The 22,542-nt window shown below is 49.3% G+C and overlaps 2 protein-coding genes and 1 pseudogene across 9 annotated transcripts in view; all 3 read right to left on the bottom strand.

Moving 5' to 3' along the window:
* Nucleotides 1-6,578: 6,578 nt before the first annotated feature.
* Nucleotides 6,579-10,959, bottom strand: LOC126944111 (uncharacterized; annotated as a pseudogene).
* Nucleotides 10,906-14,658, bottom strand: LOC126944110 (uncharacterized). The gene is made up of 10 exons (XM_050773395.1): nucleotides 14,584-14,658; nucleotides 14,354-14,537; nucleotides 14,077-14,193; nucleotides 13,984-14,031; nucleotides 13,759-13,893; nucleotides 13,666-13,713; nucleotides 13,525-13,572; nucleotides 13,429-13,476; nucleotides 12,887-13,072; nucleotides 10,906-12,649 (listed from the first exon to the last, which is right to left on the bottom strand). The coding sequence occupies exons 1-10, from the start codon at nucleotides 14,656-14,658 to the stop codon at nucleotides 12,381-12,383; spliced, it is 1,158 nt and encodes a 385-aa protein (XP_050629352.1). The 3' UTR covers nucleotides 10,906-12,380.
* Nucleotides 14,659-15,544: 886 nt separating this feature from the next.
* The window catches only part of ZNF778 (zinc finger protein 778), a 13,707-nt gene continuing 6,709 nt past the window's right edge, over nucleotides 15,545-22,542 (bottom strand). For 4 of the 8 annotated variants that reach the window (XM_050772641.1, XM_050772642.1, XM_050772639.1 and 1 more), the window contains 4 exons: nucleotides 22,029-22,155; nucleotides 20,274-20,357; nucleotides 18,867-18,943; nucleotides 15,545-17,802 (listed from right to left, as the gene is read on the bottom strand). In XM_050772641.1, coding sequence (XP_050628598.1) covers nucleotides 15,931-17,802; nucleotides 18,867-18,943; nucleotides 20,274-20,357; nucleotides 22,029-22,155 — 2,160 coding nt within the window. In that variant the 3' untranslated portion in view covers nucleotides 15,545-15,930. Of the gene's footprint in view, nucleotides 17,803-18,866; nucleotides 18,944-20,273; nucleotides 20,358-22,028; nucleotides 22,209-22,542 lie in introns of all 8 variants that reach the window. The other 4 variants (XM_050772643.1, XM_050772646.1, XM_050772644.1 and 1 more) reach the window with 4 other exon arrangements.

Genomic DNA, 22,542 nt, shown 5'->3' with positions numbered 1-22,542 from the left:
ACTCTGTCTCCCCGGCTGGAGTGCAGTGGCACGATCTCGGCTCACTGCAAGCTCCGCCTCCCGGGTTCACGCCATTCTCCTGCCTCAGCCTCCCGAGTAGTTGGGATTACAGGCGCCCGCCACCTCGCCCGGCTAATTTTGTATTTTTAGTGGAGATGGGGTTTCTCCATGTTGGTCAGGCTGGTCTCAAACACCAGACCTCAGGTGATCTGCCCGCCTCAGCCTCCCAAAGTGTTGGGATTACAGGTGTGAGCCACTGTACCCAGCCTATAGTTTTATTTATATATATATATATATATTTTTTTTTAGAGACAGGGTCTCAGGCTGGCGTGCAGTGACGCTATCACAGCTCACTGCAGCCTCAAACTCCTGAGTTCAAGTGATCCTCCTGGCTAAGCCTTCAGAGCACCTGGAAGCACAGGCGTGAGCCACCACACCTGGCTAATTTTTTAAACTTTTTTTCGTAGAGACAGGGTCTCCGTTTCCCAGGCTGGCCTCAAACTCCTGGGCTCTAGCGATCCTCCCACCTTGAGCTCCCACATTGCTGGGATTCCTGTCATGAGCCACCATGTCCAGTCTAAATGTCTTTTTTTTTTTTTTTTTTTTTTGAGACAGAGTCTCGCTCTGTCGCCCAGGCTGGAGTGCAGTGGCGCAATCTCAGCTCACTGAAAGCTCCGCCTCCCGGGTTCGCACCATTCTCCTCCCTCAGCCTCCTGAGTAGCTGGACTCCAGGCGCCCGCCACCGCGCCTGGCTAATTTTTTGTATTTTTGGTAGAGACGGGGTTTCACCGTGTTAGCCAGGATGGTCTCGATCTCCTGACCTTGTGATCTGCCCGCCTCAGCCTCCCAAAGTGCTGGGATCAGTCTAAATGTCTTCTAAAGAAGTTTAAAAATTACTCTGTAGCTGGGCAAGGTGGTTTGTGCCTGTAATCCCAGCGGTGTGGGAGGCTCTGGTGGGAGGACCATTTGAGCCCAGAAGGTTGAGGCTGCAGTGAGCTATGATAGCGGCACTGCACTTCAGCCTGGGTGACAGAGGGAGACTCTGTCTCAAAAATAAATAAATAAAATAAAAACAAGAAAACTACTTAAAGGATTACATTATTTTCGGACTTTTAGTCTTTTGGGATTGCCATTTTCAGGATTTTCGAGCCTTTAGCCTTTGGGATTTGCCATTTTCAGGATTTCACACCGTAGGGATTTTGATCTTTTGTGACTTCAACTTCGGGATTCTGCTCTTCAAGACTCTGGCCGAGGTCTGTTTTAAACAGAGCCCAGACACGCAGATGTGTCGTCATCTAGGTCCCGTCTGCTCTGTGTACCCTGTGAAATGGTGCCAAACACCTGCTAACCACAGAAAAGCGAAACCTGAGGGCTGTCAGGACCCAGCCCCGGCTGCCCTTCAGAGGGTCCGGACCGTGCTCCCGCGCGGCTGCTGAGTGTGTCACCGGCTCACAAGCCCCTACCCGGCCCTGAGTTCCTGAGTGGCGACCCCCACCCCGAAACCCGGCCTGCCTGTGCGACCGCCCCTGCTGGCCAGCCCTCTTCCCAATCGCCCCGAAACCATTCGCATAACCCCCGTTTCATCTGTCCACATGAGATCCCTGATCCATTTGGAGCTTATTCTTGTGAACAGAGTAATTTTTTTGGCGGGGGCGGGGGGGCGGGGGCGGAGTCTCGCTCTGTCGCCCAGGCTGGAGTGCAGGGGCGCGATCTCGGCTCACTGCAACCTCCGCCTCCCGGGCTCAACCAATTCTCCTGCTTCAGCCCCCTGAGTAGCTGGGATTACAGGTGTGCACCACCACGCCTGGCTGATTTTCGTATTTTTAGTAGAGATGGGGTTTCTTTTTTCTTTTCTTTTTCTTTTTTGAGACAGAGTCTCGCTCTGTCGCCCAGGCTGGAGTGCAGTGGCACAATCTTGGCTCACTGTAAGCTCCACCTCCCAGGTTCATGCCATTCTCCTGCCTCAGCCTCCCGAGCTGGGACTACAGGCGCCTCCCACCACGCCTGGCTAATTCTTTTGTATTTTTAGTAGAGACGGGGTTTCACTGTGTTAACCAGGATGGTCTCGATCTCCTGACCTCGTGATCTGCCTGCCTCGGCCTCCCAAAGTGCTGGGATTACAGGCATGAGCCACTGTGCCCGGCTGAGATAGGGTTTCACCATGTTGGCCAGGCTGGTCTCGAAATCCTGATCTCAACTGATTTGCACCCCTTGGCCACCCAAAGTGCTGGGATTACAGGCGTGAGCCACTGCACCCGGCCTGAAGGATGTAACTTACACATGTGAAACCATCCTGCTCAGACAGCTCACCAATTGTCTTAGCATCTTTCATTACGAAGTGCATTTTTTGCCCCACTGATCTGAAATACCCCCTTTATGAACTAAATTTCCATGTTGCTAGGTCTATTTCCAGATATTCCATTTTTGTCCATCTGTCTGCTTCCTGGCCATGTGTCACACGCTTTAATTACAGTGGCTTCAGAGGGTGCTGCAGTGTCCACAGGGAAGCACCAGTTTTGTCTCCTAGGTTTTCTTGGGCACCATCAGACGTCTGTGCTTCCATATGAACTTCAGGGTCAATCTGCATTAACTCCACAAACAGCTTTTGGTGCTGTTGTAACTGGGATTATGTTTCATTTCTGAATTAAGAATAGGATCTTTATGATGTTAAGTCATCTCATCAAAGAACAAGGAATCTGCCCATTTGTTCAAGTCTATGTGTGTCTTTTTTTTTTGAGATGGAGTCTCGCTCTGTCGCCCAGGCTGGAGTGCAGTGGCACGATTTTGGCTCACTGCAAGCTCCGCCTCCTGAGTTCATGCCGTTCTCCTCCCTCAGCCTCCTGAGCAGCTGGGACTACAGGTGCCTACCACCATGCCCAGTTAAGTTTTTGCATTTTTAGTAGAGACAGGGTTTCACCATATTAGCCAGGATGGTCTCGATCTCCTGACCTCGTGATCCACCTCCGCCTCGGGCTCCCAAAGTGCTGGGATTACAGGCGTGAGCCACTGCGCCCGGCCGTGTGTGTCTTTGAAGAGTATTCTTAGGCTGGGTACAGTGGCTCAATCAAGTCTGTAATCCCAGCACTTCGGGAGGCCGAGGCGGGAGGATGGCTTGAGCCCAGCAGTTCCAGACCAGCCTGGAAAACAAAATGAGACCCTGTCTCTGGAATTTTTTTATTTTAATTAGCCTGGTGTGGTGGTGTGCACCTGTAGTCTCAGCTACTTGAGAGGTTGAGGAGGAAGGATCGCTTGAGCCCTGGAGGTGGAGGCTGCAGTGAGCTGTGATCACACCACTGCACTGCAGCCTGTGGAACAGAGCAAGCCCCTGTCTCAAAAAAAAAAAAAAAGTGTTTTAAAGTTTCCTCATGGCCGGGCACGGTGGCTCACGCCTGTAAGCCCAGCATTTTGGGTGGCTGAGGCAGACAGATCATGAGGTCAGGAGTTTGAGACCAGCCTGATCAACATGGTGAAACCCTGAAAATACAACAATTAGCCGGGTGTGGTGGCAGGTTCCTGTAATCCCAGCTACTTGGGAAGCTGAAGCAGGAGAATCACTTGAACCCAGGAAGTGGAGGTTGCAGTGAGCCGAGATCACGCCACTGCACTCCAGCCTGGGTGACAGAGTGAGACTCTATCTCAAACAAACAAACAAAAAGTCTCCTCATTTAGGTTTTATACATGTCTTGGTAAGTTTATTTCTAAGCATTGTTTTATTGCTATTATAAATACGTTTTCTCTACTATTTTATCACCTCACTGGTTTGGTTGTTGGTTATGCAGATGAAGAGACCACCTATTTTTTGACAGCAATTTCACCTCCTCTAACTTACTAAATGTTTTTACTGATTGATTCTATGGAGCTTTCCATGTGTATCATATAATGCATGCAAGAGATAGTTCACTTTTTTGCAATTCTGTCTTGCCCAATTGCATTAGGTAACACTTCCAGTACACACACACACACACACACACACACACACACACACACAGAGAGATAGCCATGGACACAGGCATCCTAAGAAAGTATTCGCCAATTCCCATTTTGAGTGCTTCTATCAATAATAGGTACTAAATTTTTCCAGAGGCTTCATCCACACCTATGGATAAAATCACATGCCTTATCTTCTTAGGTGGATTCACATGGTGTAGTACTTCATAGGCTTTCTAATAAATGAACCAGGTGCAGTCTGACGGTAAATTCCACTTGGCCATGGTTTATTACTTTATGTGGTTTTGTATTGTTTGCTAATATTTAACATAACTAATTTGAATCAATATAATTAACTCTAACTTTTCATTTTTGTGGTCTTTATCACATTTTGCTTTTATTAATTTTTGTTTATTTATTTATGAGACGGTGTTTTGCTCTTGTTGCCCAGGCTGGACTGCAGTGGCACTATCTCAGCTCACTGCAACCGCTGCCTCCTGGGTTCAGGCGATTCTCCTGCCTCAGCCTCCCAAGTAGCTGGGATTACGGGCACCTGCCACCATGCCCGGTTAATTCTGTATTTTTAGTACAGACAGGGTTTCACCATGTTGCCCAGGCTGGTCTTGAACTCCTGGCCTTAAGGGAGCCAGCCACCTCAACCTCCCAAAGTGTTGGGATTACAGGCATCAGTCACTGCACTTGACACCCTGTGGTAATTTTCTTTGTGCTGAAGTCATTTTGTCTGATGTTAAATACAGCCTCTCCACTTTTTTTTTTTTTTTGAGACGAAGGCTGGAGTACAGTGATGTGATCTCGGCTCACTGCAACCTCTGCCTCCTGGGTTCAAGTGATTCTCCTGCCTCAGGTTCCTGAGTAGCTGGGACTACAGGTGTGCGCCACCAAACCCGGCTAATTTTTGTATTTTTAGTAGAGACAGGGTTTCACCGTGTTGACCAGGCTGGTCTGGAACTCCTGACCTCAAGAGATCCACCTGCCTCGGCCTTCCAAAGTGCTGGGATTATAGGCGTGAGCCACCACGCCCGGCTGATCACGTGCATTTAACGTGTTTGATTACATAGGATTCGACTCTACCAGTTATTTTTTAATTTTTTTTTTAGAGAGAGTCTTGCTATCACCCAGACTGGAGTGTAGTGGTGCGATCTCAGCTCACTGCCACCTCCATCTCCCCGGTTCAAGTGATTCTCCTACCTCAGCCTCCCACGTAGCTCGAATTACAGGCTCCCACCATCACCCCCGGCTAATTTTGTATTTTTATAGAGATGGGGTTTCAGTGTGTTGGCCAGGCTGGTCTCAGACTCCTGACCTCAAGTGATTGGCCTCCCACAGTGCTGGGCCTCCCACAGTGCTGGGATTACAGGCCTGAGCCACTGCACCCGGCCACCACTTCATTACCTGCTTCTTCTCTTTTGTTCCCAGTATTCAGTTTCCCCTTTATCACAATTCTTTCAGGCTATTTAACACTTTTCGTAGTATGTTTCAATTAACATGTTGGACTATTTTAGTATATCTCATTGTACCCTTTTTTTTTTTTTTTTGAGACGGAGTCTCGCTCTGTCGCCCAGCCCAGACTGGAGTGCAGTGGCGCGATCTCGGCTCACTGCAAGCTCCGCCTCCCGGGTTCACGCCATTCTCCTGCCTCAGCCTCCCGAGTAGCTGGGACTACAGGCGCCCACAACCACGCCCGGCTAATTTTTTGTATTTTTAGTAGAGACGGGGTTTCACCGTGGTCTCGATCTCCTGACCTTGTGATCCGCCCGCCTCGGCCTCCCAAAGCGCTGGGATTACAGGCGTGAGCCACCGCGCCCGGCCTTTTTTTTTTTTTTTTTTAAAGACAGAGTGTTGCTCTGTCCCCCAGGCTGGAGTGCAGTGGCACGATCTCGACTGATTGCAACTTCCACCTCTCGGGTTCAAGTGATTCTCCTGCCTCAGCCTCCTGAGTAGCTGGGGTTACAGGTGCCCCCAACCACACCCAGCTAATTTTTGTATTTCTTAGTAGAGATGGGGTTTCACCATGTTGACCAAGCGGGTCTCGAACTCCTGACCTCAAGTGATCCACCCACCTCACCCTCCCAAAGTGGTGGGATTACAGGTGTGAGCCACCATGCCCAGCTATATACTTCTTTAGTAATTAAAATATACATACTTAGCTTTTCCAGTCTTTCTGGAACGGTATTTTGCCACTGAAATGGAGCACGGAACCTCAACGCCGTCCAGCCACATTGCCCCTCACCTTAATGTTGCAGTTGTCTTATGTATTCAATATACATCAGTTGAAACCCCATGTGATAGCTTTTGTTTTTCACAATCATATATAAAGAACTCAAGAGTAGAATAATCTGATCTATTTACTCAGATATTTACCATTTCTACTGCTTTTCCTTTGTTCCAGGTTTCCTGAAGTTTTCTGTAACCATTTATTTAAACCAGCTCTTCAGGCAATTACTCTTTGTATTGCATCATCGTTATTTCTGTTTCATTCCTAAAGGATATTTTGCTGGATACAGCAATCTGGGTGGGCATTTCTTTTTATGTCAGAACTTGAAAAATGGTCCTACATTTCCTGTTGGCCTCTATGGCTTCTGACGAGAAACCCGGTCAATTGAATTGTTCTTCGGGAAGCACTGTGTCCATTTTCTCAGCCTCCTCCCAAGACTTTCACTCTGCAGCTTTCAGCAGTTTCATGGTGGTAGGTCTGGGCTTGGTCTTCTGTAGGTTTATCCTGTCTGGGGCTCATGGAACCTCTTCAGAGTTTTTATCTTACACCAAATATGAGAAGTTTTTCATCATGATTTTTTCAAGTGGTTTTACTACATCACACTTTCTCCTTTCCTTCCAGGATTCTGAGGCCATGAATGTTAGCCATTTTGTATCGTTAACACTGCTCCCCAAGGCTGTTGCACCTATGCTGAATAATTTCAGATTATAGTCTAGACACTTTGGAATTTCACATTATGACACTCTGGGTCTGTAAATCCCATGGGTGATGGAGATATTGGTTAATCAGGTGAGTGACCTACTTAGGTTCAGGAGGCAAGTTTTATTGAACATTGTGTGGGTTGTGCTTTCAATGTCAATTCCATTCTCAAAGCCTATGCAGAGGTGCTCGTGTCTCTTCTAGGGGTGGGGCTTGTCCACCCACAGAGTGGTCAACCTCACAGGCCAGCTCCTAAGGCCAATGATGTGTTTGCTGCTGCAGGACTGCCTGGAGACCAGGGCAAGTGAACGGGAAAAACTAACCTTTGGGATTTTTCTCTCTTACTAGTGTTAGGACACCTGTTTCCCACTGGTTGTGTGAAAACAGAAGTCGGCATGAGGCCCCCATCTGGAGCCTAGCGGATGCTGGTGCCATGCTTTTGGGACCTTCCGGCCTTCAGAACTGTGAACCAAATAAATCTCTTTTCTTCATTAAAAAAACAGAGGCGGCCGGGCGCGGTGGCTCACGCCTGTAATCCCAGCACTTTGGAAGGCTGAGGCGGGCTGATCACGAGGTCAGGAGATGGAGACCATCCTGGCTAACACGGTGAAACCCCGTCTCTACTAACAATACAAAAAAATTAGCCAGGCGTGTTGGCGGGCACCTGTAGTCTCAGCTACTTGGGAGGCTGAGGCAGGAGAATGGCGTGAACCCAGCAGGCGGAGCTTGCAGTGAGCCGAGATCGTGCCACTGTACTCCAGCCTGGGCAACAGAGCAAGACTCCATCTTAAAAATAAAATAAAATAAAAAAACAGAGACCTTGTAAAAATTTTATGTCCATAGCGGGGAAAATGAAATTAAAACTGTACACATACCGTCAACAAAAATCAACTCCAAATGGATTAAGCAACCTGGCATAAAACACAGAAACTGTGGAAACCAAAACAGTACAGTGCATTCAAGGCCTTAGAGGAAAAGAAATTTCTGATGAAGATAAAGGAAAGGTTGTATACATTTGAGTATGCCAAAATTAAGAAATCTTTCCTTTTTTTTTTTTTTTTTGAGACAGTCTCACTCTGTTGCCAGGCTGGAGTGCAGTGTGTGATCTCGGCTCACTGCAATCTGTGCCTCCTGGGTTCAAGTGATTTTCCTGCCTCAGCCTCCCAAAGAGCTGGGATTACAGGCACACACCACCACATCTAGCTAATTTTTCTATTTTCAGTAGAGATGGGGTTTCACCATGTTGGCCAGGGTGGGCTTCATCTCCTGACCTCGTGATTCACCCGCCTCGGCCTCCCCAAGTGATGGGATTACAGGCATGAGCCACCGCGCCCAGCGAAATCTTTTTCCTTTTTCCTTAAGGCACCATCACAAAAGTGAAAACAGGTCAAGTGGAAACCACTACAATCTTCTAAGTCACAAGCGGTGACTCACCTCACAACAGCCTCCCCATCACACCTCACAACAGCCTCCCCATCACACCTCACAACAGCCTCCCCATCTCACCTCACAACAGCCTCCCCATCTCACCTCACAACAGCCTCCCCATCTCACCTCACAACAGCCTCCCCATCTCACCTCACAACAGCCTCCCCATCTCACCTCACAACAGCCTCCCCATCTCACCCACAACAGCCTCCCCATCTCACCTCACAACAGCCTCCCCATCTCACCTCACAACAGCCTCCCCATCTCACCTCACAACAGCCTCCCCATCTCACCTCACAACAGCCTCCCCATCTCACCTCACAACAGCCTCCCCATCTCACCTCACAACAGCCTCCCCATCTCACCTCACAACAGCCTCCCCATTTCTAAAAAAGAACAAATACCAAACAAATCAGGAAAAAACAAGTCCAGGTATTTCATCCAAAAAGGAAAATAGCCAGCGTAAGTAAAACCATGTTCATACTATCAATAATCAAGAGAAGTGCAAACCAGCACCCCAAAGAGATGCTGTTTCACAACCACTTTGGAAAAAATGTCACTCCCTAATGAGGTTGAACCAGTAGAGAGAAAGAATAAAACTGCCCAGGAGTCAACACGGCAGCTCTTACAGATAGTTCAAGAATGCCTGGGCTGGGTAAGACCTTGTCATGGACATGTGCTTAGGTAGAAAGACTATGAGGAAAACCACACCACTGGTGGGGCCTGGATGTGGACTCGTCAAGGTGAGTGAGTGAACACATATAGTTACTGACATGGAGAGAAGTTTATCACTCACAGTGTCAAGAGAAGGGACAAAACCCTGCAGACAGGGCCCCAGGGAAGCTGCAGAGCTGCGTGGGGGCAGAAGCCAGGTCCAGGGGAGGCAGAGGCCACAGGGTTTCCACAGGAAAGGCAGGACAGGGCAGGATGAAGTCTGAGGCTGGGTCGTCTGCATACTTCCAGCAGGCCCAAGGGCACAGAGCATATCCCACTGTCTAGTGCCTCATCCTGGGCTGACTTCAGGGAGGAGAAATATTGGCTTGGTGTGGTAGTTAGAAAAAGGAAGTGGAGGCCGGGCGCGGTGGCTCACGCCTGTAATCGCAGCACTTTGGGAGGCCGAGACGGGCGGATCACGAGGTCAGGAGATCGAGACCATCCTGGCTAACACGGTGAAACCCCGTCTCTACTAAAAAAAAAAAAATACAAAAAACTAGCCGGGCAAGGTGGCGGGCGCCTGTAGTCCCAGCTACACGGGAGGCTGAGGCAGGAGAATGGCGTGAACCCTGGGGGCAGAGCTTGCAGTGAGCTGAGATCCGGCCACTGCACTCCAGCCCCAGCGACAGAGCGAGACTCCGTCTCAAAAAAAAAAAAAAAAAAAAAAAAAAAAAAAGGAAGTGGCTGGAAATAAGTGCTTGCAACAGTTGATTTGCATATGCAGTGAGCTGATTTGCATATGCAGTGCCAGCTACGTTGCATATGCAGTGCGACTTGAGTTGTATATGCAGTGTCAATTTGCATATGCAGTGTCGATTTGCATATGCAGTGAGTTGAGTTGCATATGCACTGGTGTTCCCAGCAAGTTGTTTACCATCTTTAGAAATGATCTAGCCCTGGGAGGGTCGGTCTAGCCCCCACAGCAAGACCCCAGGATGAAAATGTATCCTAATAAAAAAAAAAATAGAGGCCGGGCGCGGTGGCTCAAGCCTGTAATCCCAGCACTTTGGGAGGCCGAGACGGGCGGATCACGAGGTCAGGAGTTCGAGACCATCCTGGCTAACACGGTGAAACCCCGTCTCTACTAAAAAAAAAAAAATACAAAAAACTAGCCGGGCGAGGTGGCGGGCGCCTGTAGTCCCAGCTACACAGGAGGCTGAGGCCGGAGAATGGCGTGAACCTGGGAGGCAGAGCTTGCAGTGAGCTGAGATCCGGCCACTGCACTCCAGCCCCAGCGACAGAGCGAGACTCCGTCTCAAAAAAAAAAAAAAAAAAAAAAAAAAAAAAAAAGGAAGTGGCTGGAAATAAGTGCTTGCAACAGTTGATTTGCATATGCAGTGTGAGCTGATTTGCATATGCAGTGCCAGCTACGTTGCATATGCAGTGCGACTTGAGTTGTATATGCAGTGTCAATTTGCATATGCAGTGTCGATTTGCATATGCAGTGAGTTGAGTTGCATATGCACTGGTGTTCCCAGCAAGTTGTTTACCATCTTTAGAAATGATCTAGCCCTGGGAGGGTCGGTCTAGCCCCCACAGCAAGACCCCAGGATGAAAATGTATCCTAATAAAAAAAAAAATAGAGGCCGGGCGCGGTGGCTCAAGCCTGTAATCCCAGCACTTTGGGAGGCCGAGACGGGCGGATCACGAGGTCAGGAGTTCGAGACCATCCTGGCTAACACGGTGAAACCCCGTCTCTACTAAAAAATACAAAAAACTAGCCGGGCGAGGTGGTGGGCGCCTGTAGTCCCGGCTACTCGGGAGGCTGAGGCAGGAGAATGGCGTAAAAACCCGGGAGGCGGAGCTTGCAGTGAGCTGAGATCCGGCCACTGCACTCCACCCTGGGCGACACAGCGAGACTCCGTCTCAAAAAAAAAAAAAAAAAAAAAAATAGAACACTATTAATACAATTGGTCCTTTAATGTTTTACCTTACACTGAGGAATCCTCAGACATCAGGAGTGGAGATTGTCACACAGGAGAGCGTAAGTTGCCCTAAGTGGCATAGAACACGTTCTGGGAGTCAGGAGGAGAAATACAGGTATCTGCACAAGCAGTACTTGCAGTCCTGCCCATAACCCAGTTTTCCATCATGCGTGGTGTCTTAGTCTGTCTGCGTTGCTATGTATCTGACACTGGGTAACTTAGAAAGAGGCTTATTTGGCTCATGGTTCTGCAGGCTGTACAAGCATGGCACTAGCATCCAACCTACTTCTGGTGAGGACTATCTGCTGTGTCAAACAGGGCAGAGAAGGTCAGGGGCAGTGAGCCAAACCTGAGGGACAGCGTGGCTTTATCACCACCATGCTCCTGGTAACTAATGCATTCCCCTACGAACCAATCCAGGCTTGAGAGAGCAAGAATGAATGGTATCCAACCATTCAGGAGGGTGCCTCCATGACCCAAACCCCCACCAGGCCCCCTCCCAGCACTGCCACACTGAGAGTCAAAGCTCAACATGAGACTTGGTGAGGACAAGCCAATCCCATCCACATCACAGCATATGGTATTACTCAAGAAAATCACTTCGAAATGTTGGGGGTCCAGTGATAAAATCCTTGAGGAGTTATAAAGCTGATGAAGAGATGAGTTTGACAATGATCAGGGTGGCAGGTCTGTAGTTCTGCTGCAGGAGGGTACGAAGTGAACAGTTAGAATGTGTAAAGAAGAGGCTCTGTGTGAAGCCAAGTCAAGGAAGTAAGGCGATGAGACGGAAAGCTACAAGGGAGGAGAAGGCACTGGGCAGACGGTGGCCTCCCCAGAGGCTGATAGGTGGCAGGTGCCTCCTGGTGAAACAAAAAAATTTGTTATCAATTATCAAGACTTCACAGACACTACTAACTCCTAACAGATTTTCTTACAGGCAAGAGGTGCAGGGCTGTAGGTTCTGACTGAGATTACACCAGGATCGCGGGTTAGCGGACAGCAAGCTCAGCTCATCTCAGAATCTCAAATATCGAATTTGCGCCTTAGGAACACCGGTCCATGGGCATCGCTGCTGAGGCGGTTCTGGAGAAGTGTGTAAAGTCACCTCCAGTGAAGGGAGGGGAGTCATCTTAACGAGGTCTAGGCTGGGGTGATGTCTCCACCACCGGGGGCGTATCAGGCAGGGTGGTGTCTGGGCTACCGCCTGCTCAGGATGCTGTCACTCGGAGTCCGAGCACCAGGGTGATGCAGATGTGGCATCACCTGTGACCCGCACGTTCTGGACTCAGACACTGGGAGTCAGTTCCAGCGGACACCTGCAGGACTTATTTCCGCCAACCGGGATGGCATCTGAGACCAGTCCAGGAGCCGCTACAACCCCACAGGGTGGTTCACACTAATCTGACGACCTTTAGTGTCACTGCCAATAAGTAAAGGTGGCAAGAGATGAGCTAAATAGTCACACTCAGTCCCACAAGAGAAACACTGCATGACCCACTCCTCTCCACAACAAACACGTAATAACATGAAGGTGCACGGGTCTGTCCATCCAGGATTTCAAACACGCAACATGAAGGTGCACGGGTCTGTCCATCCAGGATTTCAGACACGTAATAACATGAAGGTGCACGGGTCTGTCCATCCAGGATTTCAAACATGTAATAACATGAAGGTACACGGGTCTGTCCATTCAGGATTTCAAACATGTAATAACATGAAGGTGCACGGGTCTGTCCATTCAGGATTTCAAACATGTAATAACATGAAGGTGCACGGGTCTATCCATTCAGGATTTCAAACATGTACCGTGAAGATGCACGGGTCTGTCCATCCAGGATTTCAAACACGTAATAACATGAAGGTGCACGAGTCTGTCCATCCAGGATTTCAAACACATAATAACATGAAGGTACACGAGTCTGTCCATCCAGAATTTCAAACACGTAATAACATGAAGGTGCACGGGTCTGTCCATCCAGGATTTCAAACACGTAACATGAAGGTGCACGAGTCTGTCCATCCAGGATTTCAAACACGTAATAACATGAAGGTGCGCCAGTCTGTCCATCCAGGATTTCAAACACGTAATAACATGAAGGTGCACGGGTCTGTCCATCCAGGATTTCAAACACGTAACATGAAGGTGCACGGGTCTGTCCATCCAGGATTTTTTTTTTTTTTTTTTGAGACGGAGTCTCGCTCTGTAGCCCAGGCTGGAGTGCAGTGGCCGGATCTCAGCTCACTGCAAGCTCCGCCTCCCGGGTTCACGCCATCCTCCTGCCTCAGCCTCCCCAGTAGCTGGGACTACAGGCGCCCGCCACCTTGCCCGGCTAGTTTTTTTGTATTTCTTAGTAGAGACGGGGTTTCACCGTGTTAGCCAGGATGGTCTCGATCTCCTGACCTCGTGATCCACCCGTCTCGGCCTCCCAAAGTGCTGGGATTACAGGCTTGAGCCACTGCGCCCGCCCCCATCCAGGATTTCAAACACGCAACATGAAGGTGCACGGGTCTGTCCATCCAGGATTTCAAACACGTAATAACATGAAGGTGCACGGGTCTGTCCATTCAGGATTTCAAACATGTAATAACATGAAGGTGCACGGGTCTGTCCATCCAGGATTTCAAACACGTAATAACATGAAGGTGCACGGGTCTGTCCATTCAGGATTTCAAACATGTAATAACATGAAGGTGCACGGGTCTATCCATTCAGGATTTCAAACATGTACCGTGAAGGTGCACGGGTCTGTCCATCCAGGATTTCAAACACGTAATAACATGAAGGTGCATGGGTCTGTCCATCCAGGATTTCAAACACGTAACATGAAGGTACACGGGTCTGTCCGTCCAGGATTTCAAACACGTAACATGAAGGTGCACGGGTCTGTCCATCCAGGATTTCAAACACGTAACATGAAGGTACACGGGTCTGTCCATCCAGGATTTCAAACACGTAACATGAAGGTACACGAGTCTGTCCATCCAGGATTTCAAACACGTAACATGAAGGTACACGGGTCTGTCCGTCCAGGATTTCAAACACGTAACATGAAGGTGCACGGGTCTGTCCATTCAGGATTTCAAACACGTAATAACATGAAGGTGCACGGGTCTATCCATTCAGGATTTCAAACATGTACCGTGAAGGTGCACGGGTCTGTCCATCCAGGATTTCAAACACGTAATAACATGAAGGTGCACGGGTCTGTCCGTCCAGGATTTCAAACACGTAACATGAAGGTGCACGGGTCTGTCCGTCCAGGACTTACTGTTCACCTTGCTGCAGATTACCTTTATACCGTGGAGGTTCAACACCACAGAAACAGTCACCAAGCAGCTGCTGCCCCGATGGCCACGAAAAACCTAACCCAAGACTGCTGCAGCCAGAGGACCCACATTCGTGCCACGGACACGCAGGCCTTGCTCTGCTGCTGGGTGTGTTTAAGGGCCTCATCCAGGAAGCGCCAGTGACAGTGCCAAGCGCCGTGGAACATCAGGACCAGCCACGTCCCTGGTCTGTTTTCATGGTACACAAAGGGGCAGCACACACAAGCGGCTCCTGCCCCAGAACTGCCGGATTGCAGCAGCCGCCAGGACTGCTCTGCGTGCTATGAAGAGGATCTGGAGGTCAACAGGGACACTCAGGGCTCTCACCCATCCGGCACTGTCTGAGGTACAGGAATTCCCTCCTCCCCACGTGTGCGGGGGTGGCTCTCCCTCCACGGCCATGAAACGGGGGCATCTCACAGCACTGACCTCGCCCCTCTCCACTCTGCCCCTCCTTGCCCCCTTTGGTTTTATCTGAAGGGATCAGGTATGGGAGAGGAACAAGGGCATTTTCATAAAATGCAGACCTGTGTTATGCCCCACCTTGGCCACTGTGGGATCCTACAGGTGGGTCATGCCTAAGAGCAAGACTAACCAACCACAGCCTACGCTGCTCACACAGGATCACATCTGGATCTTAAGACTAACCAACCAGAGCCTACACTGCTCACACAGGATCACATCTGGATCTTAAGACTAACCAACCACAGCCTACGCTGCTCACACAGGATCACATCTGGATCTTAAGACTAACCAACCACAGCCTATGCTGCTCACACAGGATCACATCTGGATCCTTAAGACTAACCAACCACAGCCTACACTGCTCACACAGGATCACATCTGGATCCTTAAGACTAACCAACCACAGCCTACGCTGCTCACACAGGATCACATCTGAGTCAAGACTAACTAACCAGAGCCTATGCTGCTCACTCAGGATCACATCTGAGTCCTCAAGACTAACCAACCACAGCCTACGCTGCTCACACAGGATCACATCTGAGTCCTCAAGACTAACCAACCAGAGCCTATGCTGCTCACACAGGATCACATCTGAGTCCTCCAGGCCCACTCTTAGCCAGGCTGCGACTCGGACAGTATAGCAATCAGACTGGAGGATTTCTACAGGGAACAGTCCTCACTCCAAGAATGATCAGTGCAGCATCATACAGGTTCAAAATACGTCTACAGAACCCCCAGAAAGACGTGTCTCTGTTAGCCCACAAGGTTTCAGGACACGGGGAAGTTATTCCTATCTTCTGTACATTCATAACACTTCAAGTGTCAATCCCTCGTTTACTAAAGATTGAGGAATGATGTCATGTAAAGAATGACTTCCCAACAATTCTCACCCTCCTAAGGTTTTTCTTCACTGTGAGATCACGAGGGATCATCAAAGTACCGAGCAGAACAGCAACAACGCTGCTACGTATCACATGTCAATAAGGTTCTCTCCACTGGATACCTTCCATATTTAGCAAGACCCGAGAGCACATTGAGGGCTTTCTCTGCGTCTGCTGCTATAGGGCTCCAGGCTGAGTTCCTGCCTGCCGGGTTGTGATGCGATGCTGATGGCCACACTCCTCAAGTGATGGGCATCTGGAGAGCGAGAGGTCTTTCATGTCTTCCACGTGAATGAGTGTAGCTGACGGCTTCCCCGCATTCCTCACATTAGTAAGGTTTCTCATCAGTGTGAATTTGAGCGTGATGGTTAAGGCATGAGGAATTTTTAAAAGATTTTCCACAGTCCTTACATACAAAAAGCTGCTCTTCAGTGTAAGTTTTTAAATGTTCTTTTAGTAGATAAAACCTACTGTACGCTTTCCCGCATTCCTTGCATTTATAGGGTTTCTGCCCAGTGTGGATTCTTCCATGTTTACGCAGGTGAGAGGAGGCACGGAAGGCTTTTCCACACTCGTTACATACATAAGGCTTCTCTCCTGTGTGAGTCCGTCTGTGTTCGATAAGGTGTGAGGAGGAAGCAAAGGCTTTCCCACACTCCTTACATATGTAGGGTTTCTCTCCAGTGTGGGTTCTTATGTGCACAACAAGGTGTGAGGACGTGGTGAAGGCCTTTCCGCATACTCTACATTCATAAGGCTTCTCTCCAGTGTGAGTTCGTATGTGCTCAGTTAGGCTTGAAGAAACAGTGAACGTTTTCCCACAGTCCTTACATTCATAAGGTTTTATTCCAGTGTGAATCTGAATGTGCTTATTCAGGCATGAGGAATTTCTGAAGGATTTCCCGCATATCATACATATAAAAGGCTTCTCCTCTGTGTGAGTTTTCACATGTTCATTTAGTAGATAAACCCTATTGTAGGCTTTCCCGCAGTCCTTACATTCATAGGGCTTCTCCCCGGTGTGTGTCCGCGTGTGTTTAGTGAGCCCTGAGCGCCCCGTGAAGGCTTTGCCACATTGCTTACATTCGTAGGGTTTCTCTCCAGTATGGATTCTCGCATGTTCAGTCAGGCTTGAAGAAACAGTGAAGGATTTCCCACAATCTTTACATTTATAGGGTTTCTCTCCAGTGTGAGTCCTTACGTGCTCGGTAAGGCCTGAGGACGTACAGAAGGCTTTCCCACAGTCCTTACACGTGTATGGCTTCTCGCCCGTGTGTGTTCGTACGTGTCTAGTAAGGCCACAGCGCACGGTGAAGGCCTTCCCACAGTAGCTACATGTATAGGGTTTTATTCCAGTGTGAATTCGGACATGATTATTAAGGCAGGAGGAATTTCTAAAATATTTTCCGCAAACCATACATGCAAAGGGCTTCTCCCTCATGCGAGTTTTCACATGTTCATTCAGTAGATAAAACCCACTGCAGGCTTTCCCACAGTCCCTCCATTCAGAGAGCTGCTTTCCAGGGCATGTTTGGACGTGTTTAGAAAGACCTGAGCATCCAGTGAAGGTTTTTCCACATTCGTTACATTCACAGGGCTTCTCTGCAGCATCAGTTCTTACAAGTGCAGTTAGGCCGGAAGCAACAGGGGAGGCTTTTCCACATTCTTCCAACTCACAGGGCTTCTCCCCAGTGTGGACTCGCATGTGACTAGTAAGGTAAGCAGTGTGTCTAAAGGCCTTCCCACATTCCCTACATACGTGGGGGTTCCTGACAGCATGCATTTCAACAGGCGTGGCACAGCCTGTGGAGTGAGTGAGAGCCTTCCCACACTGCTTCCAGTTCCATGTTCCTTCTCCACTGTGAGTTCCCACACGTGCCTGAAGGTATGACTGATTAAGGACTGCTTCCCCACAGTCACTGCAGTCAAGAGGTTTGTCCCGAGTGCATGTTTGTTGGTAAACAACATTTGGAGTAGGGCTAAAGGCTTTTCCACACTGATCCAACACAGAACACTGCTCTCCAATTTTGAACCAAGTTTTCTGGCATGGAATAAAAAAGTCTTTTTCATAATGATTAGACACACAACTGTCTCCTGTATTTTGAGTTCTCACGTGTGTGCTGAGGCCTGAGTGTTCACTGAAAGCTTCTCCACACTGCGTGCGGTCACAGAGCTGCCCTCCATTGTGGCTTCTTGCCTGCTGGTGGAGAATGAGTGGCAGTCAGGGGATTGCTGAGGCTTATTCATAGATCTCACCCAGCTGAAGACAGAGTATGATGATGACAATTACGATTTTTGCCATTTTCATAACACGCATGCAGCTCCTGCCCTGTAGATGTCTTTCAAGTCAAATGAGGAGCGCACCTGCAAGAATCCTGTGCCATCAGGACGGGCGCGGTAGCTCACGTCTGTAATCCCAGCACTTTGGGAGGCTGAGGCGGGTGGATCACCTGAGGTCAGGAGTTCAAGACCAGCCTGACCAACGTGGAGAAACCCTGTCTCTATTAAAAATACAAAATTAACCGGGCGTGGTGGCACATGCCTGTAATCCCAGCTACTCAGGAGGCTTAGGCAGGAGAAAGGCTTGAACCAGGGAGGCAGAGGTTGCAGCAAGCTGAGATCGCGCCACAGCACTCCAGCCTGGGCAACAAGAGCAAAACTCCATCTCAAAAAAGAAAGAATCGGCCGGGAGCAGTGGCTCATGCCTGTAATCCCAGCACTTTGGGAGGTTGAGGTGGGAGGATCACGAGGTCAAGAGATCGAGACCATCCTGGCCAAAATGGTCAAACCTCATCTCTACTAAAAATACAAAAATTAGCTGGGCGTGGTGGCACACGCCTCTAGTTCCGTTCCAGCTACTCGGGAGGCTGAGTCAGAAGAATCGCTTGAACCGGGGAGGTGGAGCTTGCAGTGAGCCGAGATCATGCCATTGCACTCCAGCCTGGCGACAGAGTGAGACTTCATCTCAAAAAAAAAAAAGGAATCCTGTGCCATCTGCTCTAACTTTGAAAAGTGTGTGCTCACGAAACAGCTCTGCAATCTCAATGCCTTGTCACGTGTGCTGACGTGTGTCTGAAGCACCAAGTTTCAAGACAGGATGAGGCCCTCCCAAATTCCACACATTCAGAGTGTTCTCTACAGACAGTCCCCACCTGAGTGAATCCTGCTTCTCTACATTCTCTCAATTTTGCTCATTTTCTATAGTGGAATTCCCAATGTTTTATGAGTGTGATAAATAAAAAAAATCTCTCTTGTTAATTTTACCGTTTGTGTCTCATTTGATGTTCTGAACCAAGATCTATCCTGCCGAAGTGCTGGCCCTTTGGTTTTAAATCGCCATTCTGAAAAGAAAAAAAACAAAGACCTGAAAATGATCAAACTCATTGTTATTCGTTTTCATATAAGACATGGCAAAAAAAATAAAGCAAAGATAGATTGGAGGAGTTTGGCTATGTGTAAAATTTGGAATCACAAGAACTGGGAGTCATAATTTAGAAGATTTAAAAGTAAATTTGGTCCATAAAAAACAAATGTGATGGTAAACAGAAACAGTATTATCAATGAAAGAAAGCAGGAAAGATCTGGACAAAGAGCATACATTAAAAAAACAAACTCGGCTGGGCGTGGTGGCTCACGCCTGTAATCCCAACACTTTGGGAGGCCAAGGTGGGTGGATCACGAGGTCAGGAGTTCGAGACCAGCCTGACCAACATGGCGAAACCTTGTCACTACCAAAAATACAAAAATCAGGCTGGGCGCAGTGGCTCAAGCCTGTAATCCCAGCACTTTGGGAGGCCGAGACAGGCGGATCATGAGGTCAGGAGATTGAGACCATCCTGGCTAACATGGTGAAAGCCCGTCTCTACTAAAAAATACAAAAAACTAGCCGGGCGAGATGGCGGGTGCCTGTAGTCCCAGCTACTCGGGAGGCTGAGGCAGGAGAATGGCGTGAACCCGGGAGGCGGAGCTTGCAGTGAGCTGAGATCCGGCCACTGCACTCCAGCCTGGGCGACAGAGCTAGACTCCGTCTCAAAAAAAAAAAAAAAACAAAACACAAAACACTAGCCAGGCGAGGTGGCGGGTGCCTGTAGTCCCAGCTACTCGGAAGGCTGAGGCAATAGAATGGCGTGAACCTGGGAGGCAGAGCTTGCAGTGAGCTGAGATCTGGCCACTGCACTCCAGCCTGGACTCTGTCTCAAAAAAAAAAAAAAAAACAACAACAAAATACAAAACAAACAAGCAAAAAAATTAGCCGGGTGTGGTGGCACACGCCTGTAATCCCAGCTACTCGGAAGGTGAGGCAGAAGAATCGCATGAACCCAGGAGGCGGAGTTTGCAGTGAGCCGAAATTGTGCCACTACACTCCAGCCTGGGCAACAGAGCAAGACTCCATCTCAAACAAAACAAAACAAAACAAAAAAACCACAACCTCAAAGAACAAAAGAGCAGGGTTTTCTTTTTTTTTTTTTTTTTTTTTTTTTTTGCGAGACAGAGAGAGAGTCTTGCTCTCTCTCCCCAGAACTTTGAGTCCAATGGCCTCATGTTCTGTGCCAGAATGCATCTTAAAATGTACACTCACGATCCTCCCACAGCCACCAAACTCGACACTCAGGATCCTCCCGCAGCTGCTAAACTTGACATCGACCAGGGGTGCTCTTCACACTCACTCACCTTGGAGAACTCCTCTCTGCTCTGCCCTCAACTCCTCTTCCTCTTCCAGCCAACAGATCACGCTGGGTTTGAACAGGTCACGTCCTGTACACAGGGAAGGACACATCAATGGAAGAGGCTCAGGCAGGGGATGACAAACCTACCCATGAAACAGGAACTACATTTCCTTGTTTTTTTGTTTCGGTTTTTTTTTTTTTTTGAGATGGAGTCTCGCTCTGTCCCCCAGGCTGGAGTGCAGTGGCACAATCTCAGCTCACAGAAAGCTCCGCCTCCCGGGTTCAAGCGATTCTCCTGCCTCAGTCTCCCGAGTAGCTGGGACTACAGGCGGCCACCACCACGCCCAGCTAATTTTTTGTATTTTTAGTAAAGAAGATGGGGATTCACCGTGTTAGTCAGGATGGTCTCAATCTCCTGACCTCGTGATCCTCCCGCCCCGGCCTGCCAGAGTGCTGGGATCACAGCCCTGAGCCACCGTGACCAGTCTCCCAGAGTGCTGGAATGATAGCCCTGAGGCACCACGCCCAGCCTCCCAGCGTGCTGGGATTACAGGCATGAGCCACTGCACCCGGCCTCCCAGAGTGCTGGAATCACAGCCCTGAGCCACTATGCCCGGCCTCCCAGAGTGCTGGGATTACAGGCATGAGCCACTGCACCCGGCCTCCCAGAGTGCTGGGATCACAGCCCTGAGCCACCGCGTCCGGCCTCCCAAAGTGCTGGGATTACAGGCATGAGCCACTGCACCCGGCCTCCCAGAGTGCTGGAATCACAGCCCTGAGCCACTATGCCCGGCCTCCCAGAGTGCTGGGATTACAGGCATGAGCCACTGCACCCGGCCTCCCAGAGTGCTGGAATCACAGCCCTGAGCCACTATGCCCGGCCTCCCAGAGTGCTGGGATTACAGGCATGAGCCACTGCACCCGGCCTCCCAGAGTGCTGGGATCACAGCCCTGAGCCACCGCGTCCGGCCTCCCAAAGTGCTGGGATTACAGATGTTTGAGTCACCGTGTCCAGCCTCCCAAAGTGCTGGGATTACAGGCGTTTGAGTCACCGTGTCCAGCCTCCCAAAGTACTGGGATTACAGGCGTGAGCCACCACACCTGGCCCCCAAAGTGCTGGGATTACAGGCATGAGCCATTGCACCCGGCCAGGAACTACATTATTTTATTTTATGTTTTTGAGATGGAGTCTCGCTCTGTCACCCAGGCTGGAGTGCAGTGGCGTGCCAGGAACTACATTTCTAAAGAGTGCAGTGAAATTGTTTCGAAGGAGCTCAAAGTGCAAGTACTCCATCTTTCTGTGCCCCAAAGAAACTGGTTTATCTCTGATCCCTGAAGCCCACATTCAGGCTTAAATATACATGTAAAAACCACTAAGACTTCTATTCAAACAGGAAATATCAGAAGTGCAAAAAGAGATCTTCATTCGCTTGGGAAACTACTACCCAGTGGTTCTCAGCGTTAAGAGTGAGTCGGCTTCACGGGGAGGGCTTGTTAAAGCAGAGATGACAGGCCCCCCCCAGCAGACATTCTGATCCAATGTGTCACAGGTGCGGCCTGAGAATGCACGTTTCTAGATGAGTGATGGTGATGCTACTGACCCCAGGACCACATTCTGGAAACGACCACGCTAGCATCAAGCCCATTATATCTGTTACTTCCCACGGTACTCGGCTTTGCCGTCAACAATCCTGGAACACAGTAAGGACGTATCATGTATCAGCTCCACAGAAGTTGCAAAGAACGGTGGCAGCCTCACCTACTGAGGCCAGGTTCTCGTAGTTTTCCAGCATCACATCTCTGTAGAGGTCTCTCTGAGACGGGTCCAGTAAAGTCCATTCCTCCTGGGTGAAGTCCACAGCCACGTCGTCAAAGGTCACTGAGTCCTAAATCATCACACATGGTGGTTGAAGCCACTCAACGTGTCCATCAGTGTTCACTGGAGAATGAGGAAACGGGCCCTACGCCTACATGGGACTGTGAGGTCTCCTACTGTCTACCCCATGGCCCAGCGGTCCTGGGAACCCTTCTCTGACCACACACACACACTGTTGATCTCCTCTAGTCATACGGCCGGAACGGCACCTCCCATATGTGAACTTCTCTCACCCACTCACGCTCCTCTCGCCTTATGTCCCTCTCCTGAGCACATTACAAACAAGTGATAACTCGTGATGTGGAAATAAGTTCCCAGAAAGGACACTTTCCCCTTCCTTACCATGTGTCAGAGCACTCAGCAAAAAAAGAAGCATGCATTTGGCACAAGGGTCAAA

Source organism: Macaca thibetana, chromosome 20 (genome assembly GCF_024542745.1).
Source record: "Macaca thibetana thibetana isolate TM-01 chromosome 20, ASM2454274v1, whole genome shotgun sequence".
NCBI lineage: Eukaryota > Metazoa > Chordata > Mammalia > Primates > Cercopithecidae > Macaca > Macaca thibetana.
The sequence above is the reverse complement of the archived record's forward strand: the minus strand, read 5'-3'. Positions and strand labels throughout refer to the sequence as shown.

What these genes read in the sequence shown, in the direction of transcription:
- LOC126944110 (XM_050773395.1), bottom strand. Translation starts at nt 14,658, where the DNA reads ATGGCCGTGGAGGGAGAGCCACCCCCGCACACGTGGGGAGGAGGGAAT. An exon ending in GGATGGACAGACCCGTGCAC is followed by an intron (nt 13,573 to 13,665) that starts CTTCACGGTACA and finishes AGACCCGTGCAC; the next exon opens with CTTCATGTTATTACGTGTTT. An exon ending in GGATGGACAGACCCGTGCAC is followed by an intron (nt 13,073 to 13,428) that starts CTTCATGTTGCG and finishes AGACCCGTGCAC; the next exon opens with CTTCATGTTACGTGTTTGAA.